At 49.8% G+C, this 17,252-nt stretch overlaps 1 protein-coding gene across 6 annotated transcripts in view; it reads right to left on the minus strand.

Annotated features, from left to right (window-relative positions):
* The window catches only part of ARHGAP32 (Rho GTPase activating protein 32), a 305,874-nt gene that overhangs the window by 150,940 nt on the left and 137,682 nt on the right, over nucleotides 1-17,252 (minus strand). For 4 of the 6 annotated variants that reach the window (XM_068160008.1, XM_068160017.1, XM_068160010.1 and 1 more), the window contains exons 3-5: nucleotides 4,645-4,736; nucleotides 3,466-3,507; nucleotides 3,017-3,101 (exon numbers count right to left, since the gene is read on the minus strand). In XM_068160008.1, coding sequence (XP_068016109.1) covers nucleotides 3,017-3,101; nucleotides 3,466-3,507; nucleotides 4,645-4,736 — 219 coding nt within the window. Of the gene's footprint in view, nucleotides 1-3,016; nucleotides 3,102-3,465; nucleotides 3,508-4,644; nucleotides 4,737-6,601; nucleotides 6,730-17,252 lie in introns of those variants that run through there. The other 2 variants (XM_068160013.1, XM_068160012.1) reach the window with 2 other exon arrangements.

Genomic DNA, 17,252 nt, shown 5'->3' on the forward strand with positions numbered 1-17,252 from the left:
CAACGTTACAAAACAATCTGAAACTTGGCCAGGCTGTTAATAGACAGTGTTACACAATTCCTGACACAGCAGGGTAATGCTGTGTTCCTAACCAGGCACATTTTTAACAGTGCAGTTGAGTTTGAAAGGAGTTTCCACCCACCACCCCTCAGCTGCAAGGTGGGAATGAGCTATTAAGTGCCAAGCTGTCATTTACAAGTCACTTCAGCCTGCTGCTTTTCTCCTGTCTACCCTCTTATCACAAAGGAGCCACCAATGAATGCTGCTTGACTGCAATGCATGAGCCCTAGAGGAGCCTATTTTTAAGTCTATAAACTAATGCTGCTGATGTTATTCATACTGTAATTTCTTTTCCCTTTAATGCTGGCCTTCTGCTAAGGAAATACTGCCCTGCCCTTCTGCAGTGCACCTTTGGTCCTCAGAGGTTTGTGTCTGGGGGTGGGATCTATCACAGAATCGTTTTGGTTAGAAGAGAGCTTTGAGATCATAGAGTCATAGAGTCAATAAGGTTGGAAAAGACCTCAAAGATCATCAAGTCCAACCTGTCACCCAACACCTCATGGCTACTAAACCATGGACCCAAGTGCCACATCCAATCCCCTCTTGAACACCTCCAGGGATGGGGACTCCACCACCTCCCTGGGCAGCACATTCAGGGACCATCAAGCCCAGCTGTTAACCCAGCACTTCCAGGTCACCACTAAACCATGTTCCTCAGCACCACATCTACAGCAATCTTGCTATGTAAAAGGAGGGGACAAGGGGCACAAAGCTGGTGCTTAGGACCTGGCTCACTTTATTTAAGCACAATCATTTTGGTTGGAATAAACCTTCAAGATCATCCAGTCCAATCATTCTCTAACTCTGCCAAGGCTGGTGCCAAACCATGTCCCTCAGCACCACATCTCTGCCTCTTTGCAACACCTCCAGGGACAGGGATTCAGACACCTCCCTGGGCAGCCTCTTCCAGTGCTTGAGAGCCCTTGCAGGGAGGAAGCTTCTTCTAATATCCAACTTAAAACTCCCCTGGTGCAACCTGAGGCCATTTCCTCTTGTCCCATCCCTTTAGAGAAGAGGCCAAACCCCACCTGGCTCCAACCACCTTTCAGGGAGTTGTAGAGAGCCAAAAGATCTTCCCTCAGCTGCTCCTCACCAGACCTGTTCCCCAGGCCCTTAACCCACATGCTTTGCTTCAGTTAAGCAGCCAAGGTTTTGCAGAGGTAGAATTAACTCCCCCAGCACACAGAGAATCACAGTATTGTGACAGACCCTCTCATGCTGTCATCCTCCACAAGTTCTCTTCCTGCCATCCCCACACAGACACTGTGACAGAAAACACCTCAGGGGCTGAACAACCAATATTACTTTTTATTCCTGGGCCATACCCTTTCCCTATTGTCATTTGCAGACAGACCACTCCTCTGGTGACAGCAGTTGGTGACCTGCTAGTGATGGAGCCCACAACACAGAGGGTAGCCAAGCAGGAGCAGGGAAAGCTGCAGGTGCAGTCATGCCGCCACAAGTGCTAGACAGCACCCAGCTCCTGCTTGAGGAAAGCTTCCCATCAGAACAGGCTTCAGGTTTCTCTGCAGAACACCATGAAGGAAATCTGCACAGAAAAGATGGTCTGAGTTTACTTCTCCCTCTCAAAGACACAGACACAACACAATCCCAGGATGTCAACCCTAGAAGTGTGCCCTGCCATCCTTAAAACACTCCAAAGAATCAACCCCCTAAATGATCAAGTTATTTGTCATCAACATGCTTTAAAGGCAAAGGTTGGACTCTCTGCAGCTTGTACATTGTGCTGAACACCTTTGAAGGGTGGAAAGGAAAAACTCAAGAGGCCTACATGAGGCCAAAAAAAAACCCACCCCATCATTGTGTGTACAGAAACCTGCTCCAACACCTGCTTGGCAGAAAACTCCTCTCCAAAAAGAGGCTGAAAAAATCAGCGGCGCCAAACCAGGAGGCAAAAAAACCAGGGGGCAGAGATTAGTCACACATGCTCCCATGCACAGAAAGTGGAAACAAAGCAGCACACTCCTGCTTCAAAAGACTTGAGGGCTGCTCCTGCTTGCTCTTAGGTGCTGCAAAATGTGAGCTCTTTGCACTGGTGTCCTCCTAAACCTCGCTCCAGTTCGCTTTGGTTTCGTGCGTGCCTGCCAAGGCGCACACGTCCTGTGCCCTCCAGAATGGACCTACTTAGAGGCACTGAGTGGCTATGAGCCTTGAAAACCCTGTGAAAAGGACCCAAACTCCTCCTCAGTCTGAATTTTACAGGAACAAGAAGTGTGGGGGGGGGGGGGGGGAAAGGCTGCCCAATTCTGCTTTGCAGAACTGTGGAGCAGGGAAGCGGGAAGGGCTGTAAATAATTCACTCTGTATTACAGGAAATGTTTTACAAATGAAAAGGTTGTAACCTCTTTTTCTTTTGGAGGCTAGAAGGCTGGTGGCAAATGCTGGAGGCATTCCTGCCTCTCTAAGCACAGAACATGATGTGCTCTGCTTACGAGGACCCAAGCAGCAATTCCAAGCTCTCAGCCCTCCCTGCTTGCTGCTTCTGATGCATCACAAAAGAAAGAAGCTTGAACACTTGTGGAAATGCAAGTCAGGCTGACTAGCAGATTCCTGCATCCTGATGACACAGAATATCAGACAGGTAACATGAAGGGAACAGATAAATTGGAATGATTTACATTTAAGCAAAGCAATGTGCACTGTTCTTTAATGCCACACACATCCAAACCAGAGGCATGCAGGCAGTTACCACCAGCGGCTCAGTAAGGAGTGCTCGATGCAGTCTGAGAACATCACCAAACTCAGCAGAAATTAGATCATCTCCAACCTCAAAGTGTTGGCCACATGGTTGAGGACACAGAAGTGATTCCAACAAGACCCTGTTGCTCTAACTGCTTATCAATGAGCTCCCTCAGTGGAGCAACCTCTGCGCCTTCCCCCCAGCAGGTCAGTTGGCGGCCAGGACAGGGCGATAGGAAGAGACATCAGCAACTCACCTGGATGTTGCCAAAGTCCACGTTCTCATAATGGAAATGTGCACATTCAGCCATCTTCGGGAAATGCCCCTTGGTAAAGGATAACCTGAGGCACATCAAAAAACACAGGGTAAGGGAGGTGCTCCTCACCTCCGCTGCGCCCGGCGCCAAGCGCGGAGACAGAACGCAGTTACTGAGACCAATCCTAAAGCCAAGGGAACAGAGGGATTTGTCGATGTGATGCACCAAAATAAAACCAACAGAGGAGAAAGGAACTGAGGAAAGGAGAGAAAAAAAAAAAAAAGAGGAAAACAAAACCACCAAGTGGCTTTTCTCATCACATCCTCCGAGCTGAGTGGCATTCCATCAACACCAAGCCCACATCTTTACGCGACGCTGCGGGGACAAGCACGGCTCTGCGGTGCAAATAAACAGCCTTACACGAGACACGTAGCAAAGGAGAACTTTACCTGTGAAAGGCATCACAGCCCATCAGTCCCGGGTTGAGGTATCTGAGGGTGCAGAACAAATGCTATTTATCCTTTTCTGCCTTTGGGCAAGTCAAAAGTGAGGCATAATTATTCCCCCAAGTGTCTCCGGCTACAGCGATGGCTGACGGGGAGATCCTCTGGCTCTGCAACATGCTCTTGCTTCTGCTGAAGCTATTATAGACTCCTATAGATATTTCTGGTGGTGAGCCAATGAGATTGTCATTATCTAACTCTCTCTTCCCACGGGAATAGAAGTGGGAAGTGAGATGCAGCATCTGGCTGCTCAGCACTAGAACAAAGAGCCATTTCCCTTCCAGCTTCCCAGCGCTAAGGAGAGGTGATCTGAACGCTCGGGCTGATCAATATCTGGGCGTTCTGGGCTTCCAGTCAGCACTCTCAGCTGAGATAAGTCAAGTTATATTGATTACTTTTGATCCCCTTTGCAGGCTGGAGGTTTGAAACCTTAGCTGCAAGCATAATAAGTTGGTTTACATTCTCTGGGAGAGAATGAAAGAGAGAGAGAGAAAGCTACGAGTGAGCCCAAGGAAAAAGATAACCTGGGAGAAGGGGGAAGGAAAAAATACCCCTAAGAAAGAAAAATACTGCAAAAAGACCTCAAAAAACCATTCAAATGAAGAGGTACAGAGCAGAATGTGCAATAAGAAAAGAAAGGAGAAAAAAATATCAGATAAAGAATATATATATATATATATATCTAGGCCACCCACTTGTCCTGGTTTCGCTTCCCAGAGCATAGGGAGACAGGGAAAATGATCTCATTTAGACATTGCATAGGCTTTTATTTAGGGGGTTTACATATATATGATCCTGTTTGGGTTTTTCAATTGAGCAGTTTCAGGAAGAAATGACAAAAATGTAACAATACAGCAAGCAAGAGTCAGGTTCAAAACTCTTAAGAAGCTTTGCTGCTGTGGCCAGAGAGAACCACAAACCCTCCCAAGGCCCCCAGTGTTAGACAACATTAGCTGTAATGCCCTTCCTGCCCGTCGATTTTGGTGGCTCTGATGAAGACCCCATCCAAAATGACTGCTGAATTCCCCAGCTGTATTACAGCTCAACAGCTAAAAGCCCAGGGTATGAAAACCAGCAGCCCAGCAAAGAGAGGTGAAAACAGAAACCCAAGGACTCAGCTCTTACTTTTTCACATTCTTGACTTTCATACTGGCTGTGCTGCCGCAGGTCCGGAGCGCCAGCTCCCCGGGGATGTCAGGGATATCTGCACCTCTTGCCTGCAGAAAAGAGAAGGAAGGGAAAAGAACTCCTGAGACACGTTTGTGGCAACCCAGCTGAAGTCTCATTATGTGCTAGAAGTCCTTCTGTCTTTTTAACTGCCTTTACTTTGAGGCTGGCAGAGCACTGGACCGGGCTGCCCAGAGAGGTGGCGGAGTCTCTATCCCTGAACTCACCTGGATGTGTTCCTGTGTGACCTGCTTTAAGTGGTCCTGCTCTGCCCAAGGGGGTTGGAGTCAATGATTTTTCAGAGGTCCCTTCCAAGCCCTGTGATTCTGTGGTTATAGAATATAGAATAAACCAGGTTGGAAGAGACCTTCAAGATCATCGTGTCCAGCCTATCATCCAACACCACCTAATCAACTAAACCATGCAACCAAGCACCCTGTCAAGTCTCCTCCTGAACACCTCCAGCGATGGCTTCATAAGCCATGTTGCAGGGCTTTGCTAATTCTCCATAACAACAGCCAGAGCCCCAGCATTTTACTCATGACTCCTAGTTCCTAAACAAGAGATTTTTCAGAGGCAGGAAGCCTCTTTTTCCAAACATCTGTGCCCATAGATTGAGGCAGAGGAACTGGGAGAAGCTGGATAGCTCACACACTGGAAAATCAAGTTAATGACAGAGCTGTTGGAATGTGGGAGGTGAGCTGCTTAAAAAAGAGGTTTGAAGCTGCTGGGCTAAGTGCATGAACACATTAAAATTCCTTAATCACTAAAATTCATTTACTGTGGTGAGGCCACAGCTCCCAACTCTCTCTTTTCATTCGTTCTGCCATGCTTTTCCCATCCTTTCCTTCCTCCAGATGCTGCTTCATGAACTCTGAGCTGCCACCATCACAAGGGACCCTAGGACACTCTGCACCATGTTTTCCTCTTGCTGGGCTGTACCAGACCCTGAGCACCAGGGGACTGATGGCTTTTAGGTGAGGCTTTCATGGAGGCAGCAGTGATCAAACGGGAAGATCAGCACACACTTCACAGGAAAGGAGAGAAATGTGGTCCTGATGTGGGCCAGAGATGGCTCATTAGCGCTGTGGGTGAGAGCAGCTGAATGAGCTTTTTTCTGCACCATCAAACATGACTAATGGCCAAAGGAGTGAATGCTCCAGCAAGAGGAAGAAAAGCACCTCAGTACTCCTCCTCTTACAGGTCTGGAACAAAGAAGTAGCACATCAAATCCTTCATCTAGTGACAGAAATGAAGAGATGAGTTCCCTGATCCCCATTAGTACCAACACTGCGGCCCCCTTGGCCACAAGTGCCCATTGCTGGCTCATGTCCAGCTTCTCCCCCACCAGCACCCCCCACGTCCTCCCTGCAGGGCTGCTCTCAGTCTCATCATCCCCCAGCCCGCACTGATCTCGAGCTTTGCCCCAACCCAGGGGCAGAACCTTGCGCTTGGCTTTAATGAACCTCATGAGGTTCTCCTCAGCTGACCTCTCCAGCCTGGCTGATGGTTCCCTGCACCCAAACCCCGAGCACTGCCCTTGGAAAAGTGATGCTGCAGCTCTTAGGAGCCAGCTCCCTCCTTTCAACGTTACTGAAGAAATCCAAAGCCAGGACGCTCACTCTCCCGCAGCTGTTGACTCCACTGTCCCACAGCCCCGCAGAACACACATGCCCACTGGCTGGAGACAAACAAGGACAACATTTACACCCTCAAATAAACCCATCCTTGGCTGCCTGCCTGTTCCCAAGTACACAATCACTTTAGGAGGTAAGAAGTCACTTGAGAAGCTCCTTGTGCATTTCAACATTAAGAGGACCACAATTTACTAAACCCTGCAGGCCTCTTACACCAGAACATAACTAATGGCAGGAATAAACAGAAGCTGCTTTTAGGCAAAGTTGGATGTGCTCACCTCAGATTTTCTCAGGAGCAGAGTTTCTGCAGGAAGAAAGAGAAATTTTTCTCCTCCATCAGCAGTGGGATATAAGAATGGCTAAAGGAATCTGACAGAAAAACGTGGGCTTCAAGCCAGTTTGCAGCAGTGGGTGGAGACTACCTTAGGTCTGACTCAAAGCAGCGTAGGCAAAACTCACACCTCCAGGAGACTTAAATGCCAGCATCTCTCTCTTGGAAGACAAAAAAGTTGTGTTATGCCCTTCCTCCTGGTTGAGCTCTGGCCAAACCCTGCTGGAAAGGGAGAGCTGCCTGTCCCAGGGGTCCATTTAAATGGACCACAATGGAGTCATTAGCTTGGGTCTTTTTTTTCAGTCAGGTCTGAGCTCTTTGGACTCTGCTGCAGAAGAACAAACTCCCATGAGCATCACAGCTGAGAAAAATGGCAGGATGGTGACCTGGTGCAAGTTAAAATCCTTAGTATGAGCAGCTAACAGCAGGTAACACTTAAAGAAGAGATGAAAAGGAGACTAACTGCCATTTTAGACTCCATATGACACCCAAGTGTAAAGCAGTGGATCAGGGAGGTAGTGGAGTCCCCATCCCTGGAGGCGTTCAAGAAACGAGTGGCCATGGCACTTCGGGACATGGTTTAATAGCCATGGGTTGATGCTTGGACTCAATGATCCTAGAGGTCTCTTCCAACCAAAATAATTCTATGAGTCTATGAAAACAAACCAGCAGCTGCTTTCCATGCAAACCAAAGAGTCACAGCTACACAAAAGCAAACTTGATTCACCACCGATTTGGACCTGGCTTGACCCAAAACCTGGCGAGCAAAAGGCCACGCGAGCAAAAGGCCACCCGAGCTTCCCCCTCCTCTCAAAGCACCAATGAGAGTGGTCATCTTTTGTGCTTTGTGTCACAGGAACTGAATTTTAACAACTATTTTGAAACACTTGGGTGATCTACATCTGAAAAGTAACTCTCTAGCACGGGCAGGGGCTTCTCACTTCCCCGCTCTCGCTCTCTCCGCGGCGCAGTTCACTGGAAGCCTCCGAGCTGCAGAGCAAATCACTTTATGCAAATGCTGGAGGCCGATTTTCACAGCTTCATGTCACTGCTGCATCAATCTGCTGCAGCCCAGAACTTGGTAAACAAATTAGGGCCCAAGCCAGGAGGCAGTTGATTGAGTTTATCAGGATCCTCAGTGCTCTTGCAGATAACCCAGGGAGGTGGTGGAGTCACCATCCCTGGAGGTGTTTAGGAAGAGACTGGATGGGGTGCTTGGTGCTATGGTTTAGTTGATTAGATGGTGTTGGGTGACAGGCTGGACTCAATGATCTCAAAGGTCTCTTCCAACCTGGTTCATTCTATTCTATTCTATCATTAGAAGGTTTTTGAGCAACACCATACCACCAACTTGCTCTCAGCTAAGATGTTCTCCTACCAAAAGCCCACTCAGCACTGCACTTGCAGTAGCAGCAGCTGGGAGACTACTTGAGAGCTTCAGTATTTTATAACAGACTTCCCAGAATCATAGAACTGCTTTGGTTGGAAGAGACCTTCCAGATCATCAAGCCCAACTGTTAACCCAGCACTGCCAGGTCACCACTAAATCATGTCCCTCTGCACCACATCTGAAAGAAGGTTGGAGTGAAGTGGGGGTTGGTCTCTTCTCCCAAGGAATAAGTGATAGAAAGGGAGGAAGTGGCCTCAAGTTGCACCAGGGAAGGTTTAGGTTGGACATTAGAAGAAACTTCTTTCACTGAAAGGGTTCTCAAACCCTGGAACAGGCTGCCTAGGGAGGTGGTTGAATCCCCATCCCTGGAAGGGTTTCAAAGAGGCAGAGATGTGGTATTGAGGGACATGGCTTAGCACCAGCCTTGGCAGAGCTAGAGAGTGGGTGGACTCAATGCTCTTAAAGAGTTTTTTCCAACCAAAACAATTCCATCAGCACCACATCAACCATGAGGCAGAGAGAGCCCACTGAAATGGGATGCTCTAAGGGATTTGGGGACAACATGTGCCTGTCTGTCCCACCCCTCACTGGATGCTCACTCCATGTATAAATCACCACAACCACCTGCTCGGTGGGTATCAGGAGGACACCTGAAGCATCTCCCTCATTTCTGCAGCTCTCAAGTGCTGCTGGTGAGCTCCCTGGGAATCCAAGAGCTCACACAGATCAGTGTCTAGCTTGAAACATCTAAGCTTGAAAATGTTGGTCCTCATATTTATAGACATGATCTGGAAAACCTCAGCTTTGTGCTCTCCAGCACACAAAAACCTGAGCCATAAATAATTCATATCCAGCGATTCCAGCGCATAATAGGAAAGGATTTGCTCCTGCAAAGTCTCATTGCATTTATCAGAAAACATGTCAACCTGCCTGCCTCACATCCAGCAAGGTAACACAATCTGAAAATACACCTGAACTGGAAGAAAACAGCCCAGTGAACACGATGTGATAAAGCTTCCACCCCGGCAGCCTCGAGAGGGGAGAGCATCGAACCAACGCGAAACGCGCAGCCCCCCTCCTGCTGCCACAGGCTTACTCTGGGAGTCAATGGCTCACAGAATGGGTTGAGTTGGAAGGCACCTTCAAGATCATCCAGTTCCAACTCTCCTGCCACAGGTTCCACCAGCCCAGGTTGCTCAAGGCCTCATCCAGCCTGGCCCTGAACACCTCCAGGGAGAGAGCATCCACAGCCTCCCTGGGCAGCCTGTTCCAGTGTCTCCCCACCCCCACTGGAAAGCATTTCTTCCTAACCTCCAGTCTAAATCTGCCCTCCTCAAGCTTCTATCCATTCCCCCTCATTCTAGCACTAGCATCCTTGTCAAAAGCCCCTTCCTGGCTTTCTTGTAGCCCCCTTTCAGGTACTGAAAGGCTGCCCTCAGGTACTTTAAGGCTGCCATAATGCACAAGAAGAGAAGACACCCTGGAATCCCACCCAGGACCATGACTGGTAAACTGGTTTTCCACAAAGTCCCTCTCAAACTCCTGAGTAGGGACCAGGAATAGTTACAACACAAGGCTCAGACTGGGCAGAGTGTCCCCAGGCTACTGAGCTCTCATGGGATTTCTGAAGGCAGAGATCCATCCTTAGTCCAAGATGAACACAAAGCAAGGAGAACTATTAGAGAGGCAGGAACATTCATGCACCTTCCCTCCATCAGTCTTTCACCAAACCCAGCTTGGAGGAACCAGATTGCTCTGGTTTCTTTCAACACATGCCCTGGTTTCTAAAAGTGGCAGAGCTGATTCAGAATGCTGGTTGGTTTCCATGACACTCTTTCCTTTACATCATCTGCATTTCCTCTCAGTTTTCTTGGAGAAGAAAAAAGGAAGGAGGGAAGGGGGGGGGAGAAAAAAGCCCCGACCATGACATACCCCCCAGAGCTTTCCAAAAGCCCAAAGCTTTGGTGGAATTTTAATTCTGCACTGGAGAACAGCAGGAAACTGAAATGTTGTTTCAATAAAAGTCATTACCCTGTGGTAAGAGTCTGCTGCACTTGAGTGAGAGGATGAACTGCAGAAGCCTCTCTGCGCTGTTTGATAGCTCAATCACAGCTTCCTCTGGGTTGGAAAAGCTCTAAAGATGATCAACCATCAACCCAACACCACCATGGCCACTAAACCATGTCCCAAAGTGCCATGTCTCTATCTGCAGGGATGATGACTCCACCACCTCCCTGGACAGCCTCTTCCAGTGCCTGACCACTCTTGCAGGGAAGAAATTGCTCCTAATCTCCAATCTAAACCTCCCCTGAGACAGCTTGAGGTTACTGTGTCCAGTTCTAGGCCCCTCTGCTTAGGAAAGATGTTGAGTTGCTGGAACATGTCCAGAGAAGGGCAATGAGGCTGGGGAGGGGTCTGGAGCACAGCCCTGTGAGGAGAGGCTGAGGGAGCTGGGGTTGCTTAGCCTGGAGAAGAGGAGGCTCAGGGGAGACCTTCTTGCTCTCTACAACTATTTGATGGGAGGTTGTAGCCAGGAGGGGGTTGCTCTCTTCTCCCAGGCAAGCAGCACCAGAACAAGAGGACACAGTCTCAAGCTGTGCCAGAGGAAGTTTAAGCTGGATGTTAGGAAGAAGTTCTTCCCAGAAAGAGAGATTGGCCATTGGGATGTGCTGCCCAGGGAGGTGGTGGAGTCACCATCCCTGGAGGTGTTTAGGAAGAGCCTGGATGGGGTGCTTGGAGCCATGGTTTAGTTGATTAGGTGGTGTTGGGTGATAGCTTAGACTCAATGATCTTGAAGGTCTTTTCCAACCTGGTTAATTCTATTTCCTCTTGCCCTATGGCTTGATAGGAGGAAGAAAAAGACCAACCCCCACCTCACTCCAAGCTCCTCTCAGAGAGCTGTAGAGAGCTGAAGTGGGTGTTTATGCACAAGGACATCAACAGCTCCTCCAAACCCCGGGTACCAACTAGCTACATAAAGCTGGCTCAGCATCAGCTTCATTGCAGAGCTTGCTTTGCAACATTGAAAAGAATCTGTCCTACAAAAATCCCCTGCAGAAGATGATGGCTGCATTAGCACCATCCTGCTTTTCCCCAGCACTGCTCAAGAGTCAGTCTCAAGCTGCACCAGGGGAAGTTTAGGCTGGAGGTGAGGAGAAAGTTCTTCACTGAGAGAGTTGTTAGCCATTGGAATGTGCTGCCCAGGGAGGTGATGGAGTCCCCATCCCTGGAGGTGTTCAAAAAGGGATTGGATGTGGCACTTGGCGCCATGGTTTAGTAGCCATGAGGTGTTGGGTGACAGGTTGGACTTGATGATCTCTGAGGTCTTTGCCAACCTTATTGATTCTATGACTGTGTGAAAGCACAAATATGGTTCACCTCAGCTTCCTACTCCACAGCAAGCTACTCCAGGGAAGGAAGGCTCTTACTACTCTTATTTTATGTGTTGTAACAACTGTCCTGGCTCTCCACAATAAATAAAGCAATGAAGCCTTCACTAAAGGCTGGAGCACCTTCCTAACAGCACAGGCTGAGGGAGCTGTGGTTGATCAGCCTAGAGAAGAGTAGCCTCCAAGCAGACTTAATAGCAGCCTGCCAGTACCTGAAGGGGACTACAAGAAGGCTGCAGAGGGACTGTTTGCAAAGGCCTGCAGGGAGAGGACAAGAGGCAATGGTTTGAAATCAGAGGAAATTTAGATCTTTAGGAACAAGTTCTGCACCATGAGGCTGGTGGGATACTGCAACAGATTGCCCAGGGAGGTAGTTGAGATCCCACTGCTGGAGATATTCAAGGTCAGGCTTGACAAGGCTCTGAGCAGCCTGCTCCAGGGGAGGATGCCCCTGCTGACTGCAGGGGGATTGAACTAGGTGACCCCTTTGGAGAGCCCTTCCAATCTAAACCATTCTATGATTCTATGTCCAAGCTGCTTTAAATGAAAAGCCCCAAATCTGCAGCCTTTAGCTGTTCAAGCACTAACCCTGAAAGGATTCAGATGTACCTGGGCAGGAGGAGGATGATTCACCCTGAAGTGGGGCACTCCTGAATGGAAGAACTCTTACAGTGATTGATGGAGACACAACCTCCATCCCAAGCCGGCAGAGGTACCGTGGCAACGCCATAGAAATTCAAGCCACTCGCCAAGTTCTTCACATTATCACTTCCCATTCATTCATGTAGTGGAGGCTAATGAGGTACCAAGCACCTGCACACAGGATGTTTGTGTCACTTCAAGGCGTTTTTCAGAGCTGCTGAAGGTATCTGCATAGATTTAAAATGAAGCAGTGATTGCATCTGCTCCAGGTGCCCAGGGCTGATCAGTCTCGGGTTAAATAGAACTATCTGCTCGTTATACTGCGGGAGCTTCACTTAGGAGGTACAAAAGAAGAATAAATGCTGCCCTCCAGCTCTGGATTTCCCTCCTGACCTGCGCTTCAGGAGGAACTTCTGTGCTATCCGTGCTCTGAGCAGCAGAGCGCAGCACTGCCACATTGAACAACCACCCAGAGCGCTGCAAAGCTGCAGCCAAGGACGAGCTTCTCCCCTCAGACTCAAGGGGACAATGTGCCCACAGAATGGCAGCCCGGTTTGGGTTGGAAAGACCTTTAAAGGTCATCTAAGCCAAGCCCCCTGCAGTCAGCAAGGACATCTGCAACAAGGACTTGAAGGTGTCCAGAGAAGGGCAAGGAGGCTGGGGAGGGGTCTGGAGCACAGCCCTGTGAGGAGAGGCTGAGGGAGCTGGGGTTGCTTAGCCTGGAGAAGAGGAGGCTCAGGGGAGACCTTCTTGCTCTCTACAACTACCTGAAGGGAGATTGTAGCCAAGAGGGGGTTGGTCTCTTCTCTCAAGCAACCAGCACCAGAACAAGAGGACACAGTCTCAAGCTGTGCCAGGGGAAGTTTAGACTTGGGGGGAGGAGAAAGTTCTTCCCAGAGAGTTGTTGGCCATTGGAATGTGCTGCCCAGGGAGGTGGTGGAGTCCCCATCCCTGGAGGTGTTCAAGAGGGGATTGGATGTGGCACTGGGTGCCATGGTTTAGTAGCCATGAGGTCGATGGTGACAGGCTGGACTCGATGGTCTTTGAGGTCTCTTCCAACCTTGGTGATTCTGTGAAGAGCAGGTTGCTCAGGGCACTGAACAACCTGACCTGGGATGGCTCCAGGCATGGGGCAGCTCCCACCTCCTGGGGCAACCTGGGTGAGGGCCTCACCACCCTCATTGGATCTATATTTGCAGAAGCTGGCTACCCAGGAGCAAGGCTTCAGATGAACATAACCTTGAGAGTGCAAGGCTCTAGCACCCTCTGATAACAGCAATCCAAACCAATGGGGGGGGGGAGGAAACAACAGCTTTGAGACCCAAGTTAAAGGCACAAAGATGGTTTTCAGAATGAGAAACCTTTTAAAAACGTTAAAGCATTTCCATTTTCGACTGAAGCCATCACTTAGCTCCTTCCCTAGTGCAAACATCCTGATCCCTTCTCATCTGAGAGCTGCAGGGTTACAGTGCAGGCATAGCTGAAGGCCCCCGGGGCTGGAGTCATTAGAGGCTCTGGAGTCATTAAAGGCAGCACTGACTGTTTCAATTTAACACTCAGTCTGGGGGCTGGGGGATGTGGGCACACATTCACCCAGAAGAGATGCCTTTAGCATCTCTTGGTGAAGAGAAATGTGGCAGAGGGAAGCCAGTGCAAACATGACACACTGCTTCCAGTAGGGCAGCTCTGAATGCTGGCTCTGCACAGGCTGAATCCCATCTCCAAGGAATCTGCATTCAATAAAGGAGATCTTTCATGTGTATCACTTTTGCAGTGGAAGCCTTTTAATTCCATTTTCCACATTCCCTGTCAATGCTGAATTGTCCCAGCCAACACTCCTTGCATGGCATGGCTAACAGTGAATTCTTCTCTCTCACAGGACCACACAGGACGTGGGGTTTGGGGCTTTTTTTTCCCCCTGCTCCCAGCTTCTCCCTTCCAAAGGGGAGAATAAAGAAATAAGGGGAGAAAAAAACAAAACAAAACAAAACAAAACCCCCAACTTTTAAGCACTGCCATGAGCTGGCAAACTAAGGGAAACCTCTCATTCCTGAGACTTGGCATGATAGAGGACTTAGAATCATAGAATCAGTCAGGGTTGGAAGGGGCCACAAGGATCAGCTAGTTCCAACCCCCCTGCCATGGGCAGGGACACCCCACACTAGATCAGCCTGGCCACAGCCTCAGCCAGCCTGGCCTTAAACACCTCCAGGGCTGGGGCCTCAACCACCTCCCTGGACAACCCATTCCAGGGCTTCACCACTCTCATGGGGAAGAACTTCCTCCTCCCCTCCAGCCTGAATCTCCCCACCTCCAGCTTCATTCCATTCCCCCTAGTCCTATCACTCCCTGAGATCCTGAGCAGTCCCTCCCCAGCCTTCCTGTAGCCCCCTTCAGATCCTGGAAGGCCACAATGAGGTCACCTGGGAGCCTTCTCTTCTGCAGACTGAACAGCCCCAACTCCTTCAGTCTGTCCTCACAGGAGTGGTGCTCCAGCCCTCTGCTCATCCTCATGGCCCTTCTCTGGCCTTGGTCCAGGCCATCCATTTACTACAGTTTAAAGGATCAGCCTGGAATGAACAAAGAACAAATTCTTACCTATTTACCTACTGGTTTGGGGACTGAGGTTCCCTATCTCACAGTTACCCTGGGTAAAATCATCTCAGATACACAACAGCTCATGTGGTAAATGGAATCTGAGCCACAGCTTAAGCTGTGTGGCAGCTCCAGGAACCTACTGCAGTCCTATTGGCACCGTGACCAGAATGCCTCACTGCTAAGCAGGTTGGGTTTATGTCATGACAAGACTTCCCAAGTCAAGCTTAAAGAGACACAGGAGCTCACACAGATTCTCTGAAGTTGCATTAAGTGCACTCAGAGGATCACAGAGTCCCAGCATGGTGGGAGCTGGAAGGGACCTCTGCAGATCATCCAGACCGACCCCACTCCTAAAGCAGGGCACCCACAGCAGCCTGCTCAGCGTCACAACAGAGTAGAAGAGAATTAACCAGGTTGGAAGAGACCTTTGAGACCATCGAGTCCAACCTCTCACCCAACAACATCTAATCAACTAAACCATGGCACCAAGTGCCTCATCCAGGCTCTTCTTAAACACCTCCAGGGATGGGGACTCCACCACCTCCCTGGGCAGCACATCCCAATGGCTAACAACTCTCTCTGGGAAGAACTTTCTTCTCACCTCCAGCCTAAACCTCCCCTGGCACAGCTTGAGACTGTGTCCTCTTGTTCTGGTGCTGGGTGCCTGGGAGAAGAGACCAACCCCCTCCTGGCTACAACCTCCCTTCAAGTAGTTGTAGAGAGCAATAAGGTCTCCCCTGAGCCTCCTCCTCTCCAGGCTAAGCAACCCCAGCTCCCTCAGCCTCTCCTCACAGGGCTGTGCTCCAAACCCCTCAGCACTTTGTTGCCCTTCTCTAGCCAGATGGGTTTAGAATCTCTCCAGGAAACTCCACAATGTCTCTGGGCAGCCTGTTCCAGGCCTTCAGCACCCTCACAACAAAGAATTTTCTCTTCCTGTTCAGATGGAACCTCCTGGGTTCCAGCTTGTGTCTGTTGCCTGGCACCACTGAGAAGAGTCTGGCCCCATCCTCTCACCCTCTGCCCTTTAGCTCTTGCTGAGCACTGAGCAGATCCCCTCTGGGGCTGCTCTTCTCCAGGCTTTCAACTTTTCCTTCTCACAGAGAAGCTCCAAGCCCCTTCACATCTTTGTAGCCCTCTCTGGACTCTCTCCAGGAGCTCCCTGAAAGCTTGATGATGATTATTTCCACCACAACAGTCCTAGACTTGTATTTTCCTTCATAGCTATCACTTGTTTCAGAGACAAACCCAGATGCAGCGAGCAGAGATGAATGGTTAGCTGCTGAGGACAGCATTAGCATGACAACCACCTGACAGCTTGCAGTTTGGGGCTGCCATGGCTATAGTGAGGCAGCAGAGAGCTCCCCTTACTGCCATTCAGCTTCCCATTCAGCCCAGGAGCTGTGGGTACAGCACACAGCCTCACACAATAGCTCAGTGCCTGAGGAATCCACTTTCTCCAGGAACAAAATCCCACATAAATAGGCGTGGGAAAAGCAGCCAGGGTTAGAGTCCTGCTCCTGTCCAGCCTGCAAACTAAATGCTAGGAGGGAGAAAAGAAGCCACAGTAAAAAACCCCACACAAACACCTCCAAGGAGCACACCACTCTGATGCCAGTTCCCTGTTGGCTAGAAGAGAAAGACCCTCCTCCCCCTCCCCCCCAAAAAAAAGAACCCCAAAATCCCAGCTCCTGTTTGATGCAGTCTCTACAGATTTAGTGTTTGGTGGAGGGCAGAAGGGATCCTAATGGTGGCTTAGTGATGAAAGGACAAGTGGAGCTCTGGGTTGCGTTGGCAGAAAGCAACTCTCATCAGCTAGAACACCCAGAGAGATGCACACAGCCTGGAAATAGCAAGTCCCACTCCAGTACTTGCTGCTGGTGCCAAGCTGGGAGGAGTGGAAACACACCATGAGGCTGTGGTGACATGCAGCAAGAGCTGGGCAGGCTGGAGAACTCAGGAGAAGAACCTCATGAAGTTCCACAAGGGCAAGTGTAAGGTCCTGCCCCTGGGGAGGAACAACTCCCTGCACCAGTACAGGTGAGAGGTGACCTGCTGGGGAGCAGCTCCACAGAGAAGGACCTGGGAGAGCTGGGGAACAGGTCACCCATGAGACAGCAACCTGCCCTTGTGGCCAAGAAACTCAATGGTTTCCTGGTGGGGCATGAAGAAAACAGTGGCCAGCAGGATGAAGAAGGTTAAGGTGAGAGGGGATCTTCTCAATACTGATCAAGAGTTCAAGGGTGGAAGGCAAGAGGAAGGGGGCAGACTCTTTTTAGTGCTGCCCAGCAACAGAACAAGGAATAACAGGCATGAACCAGGATGCAGGAGGTTCCATCCAACATGAGGAGAACCTGCCTTGGTGTGAGGGTGCTGGAGTCCTGGAGCAGGCTGCCTGGAGAGGTTGGGGAGTTTCCTTGTCTGGAGAGATTCCAAACCCATCTGGAATTGTGATAGGTGTTCAGGAGGGGACTTGACAGGGTGCTTGGTTGCATGGTTTAGTTGGTTGGGTGGTGTTGGATGATAGGTTGGACTTGATGATCTTGAAGGTCTCTTCCAATCTGGTCTGGTCTGGTCTATTC

Source organism: Melanerpes formicivorus, unplaced genomic scaffold (genome assembly GCF_026170545.1).
Source record: "Melanerpes formicivorus ecotype bairdi unplaced genomic scaffold, bMelFor1.0.p_v2 SCAF_47, whole genome shotgun sequence".
In the NCBI taxonomy this organism is placed as follows: domain Eukaryota; kingdom Metazoa; phylum Chordata; class Aves; order Piciformes; family Picidae; genus Melanerpes; species Melanerpes formicivorus.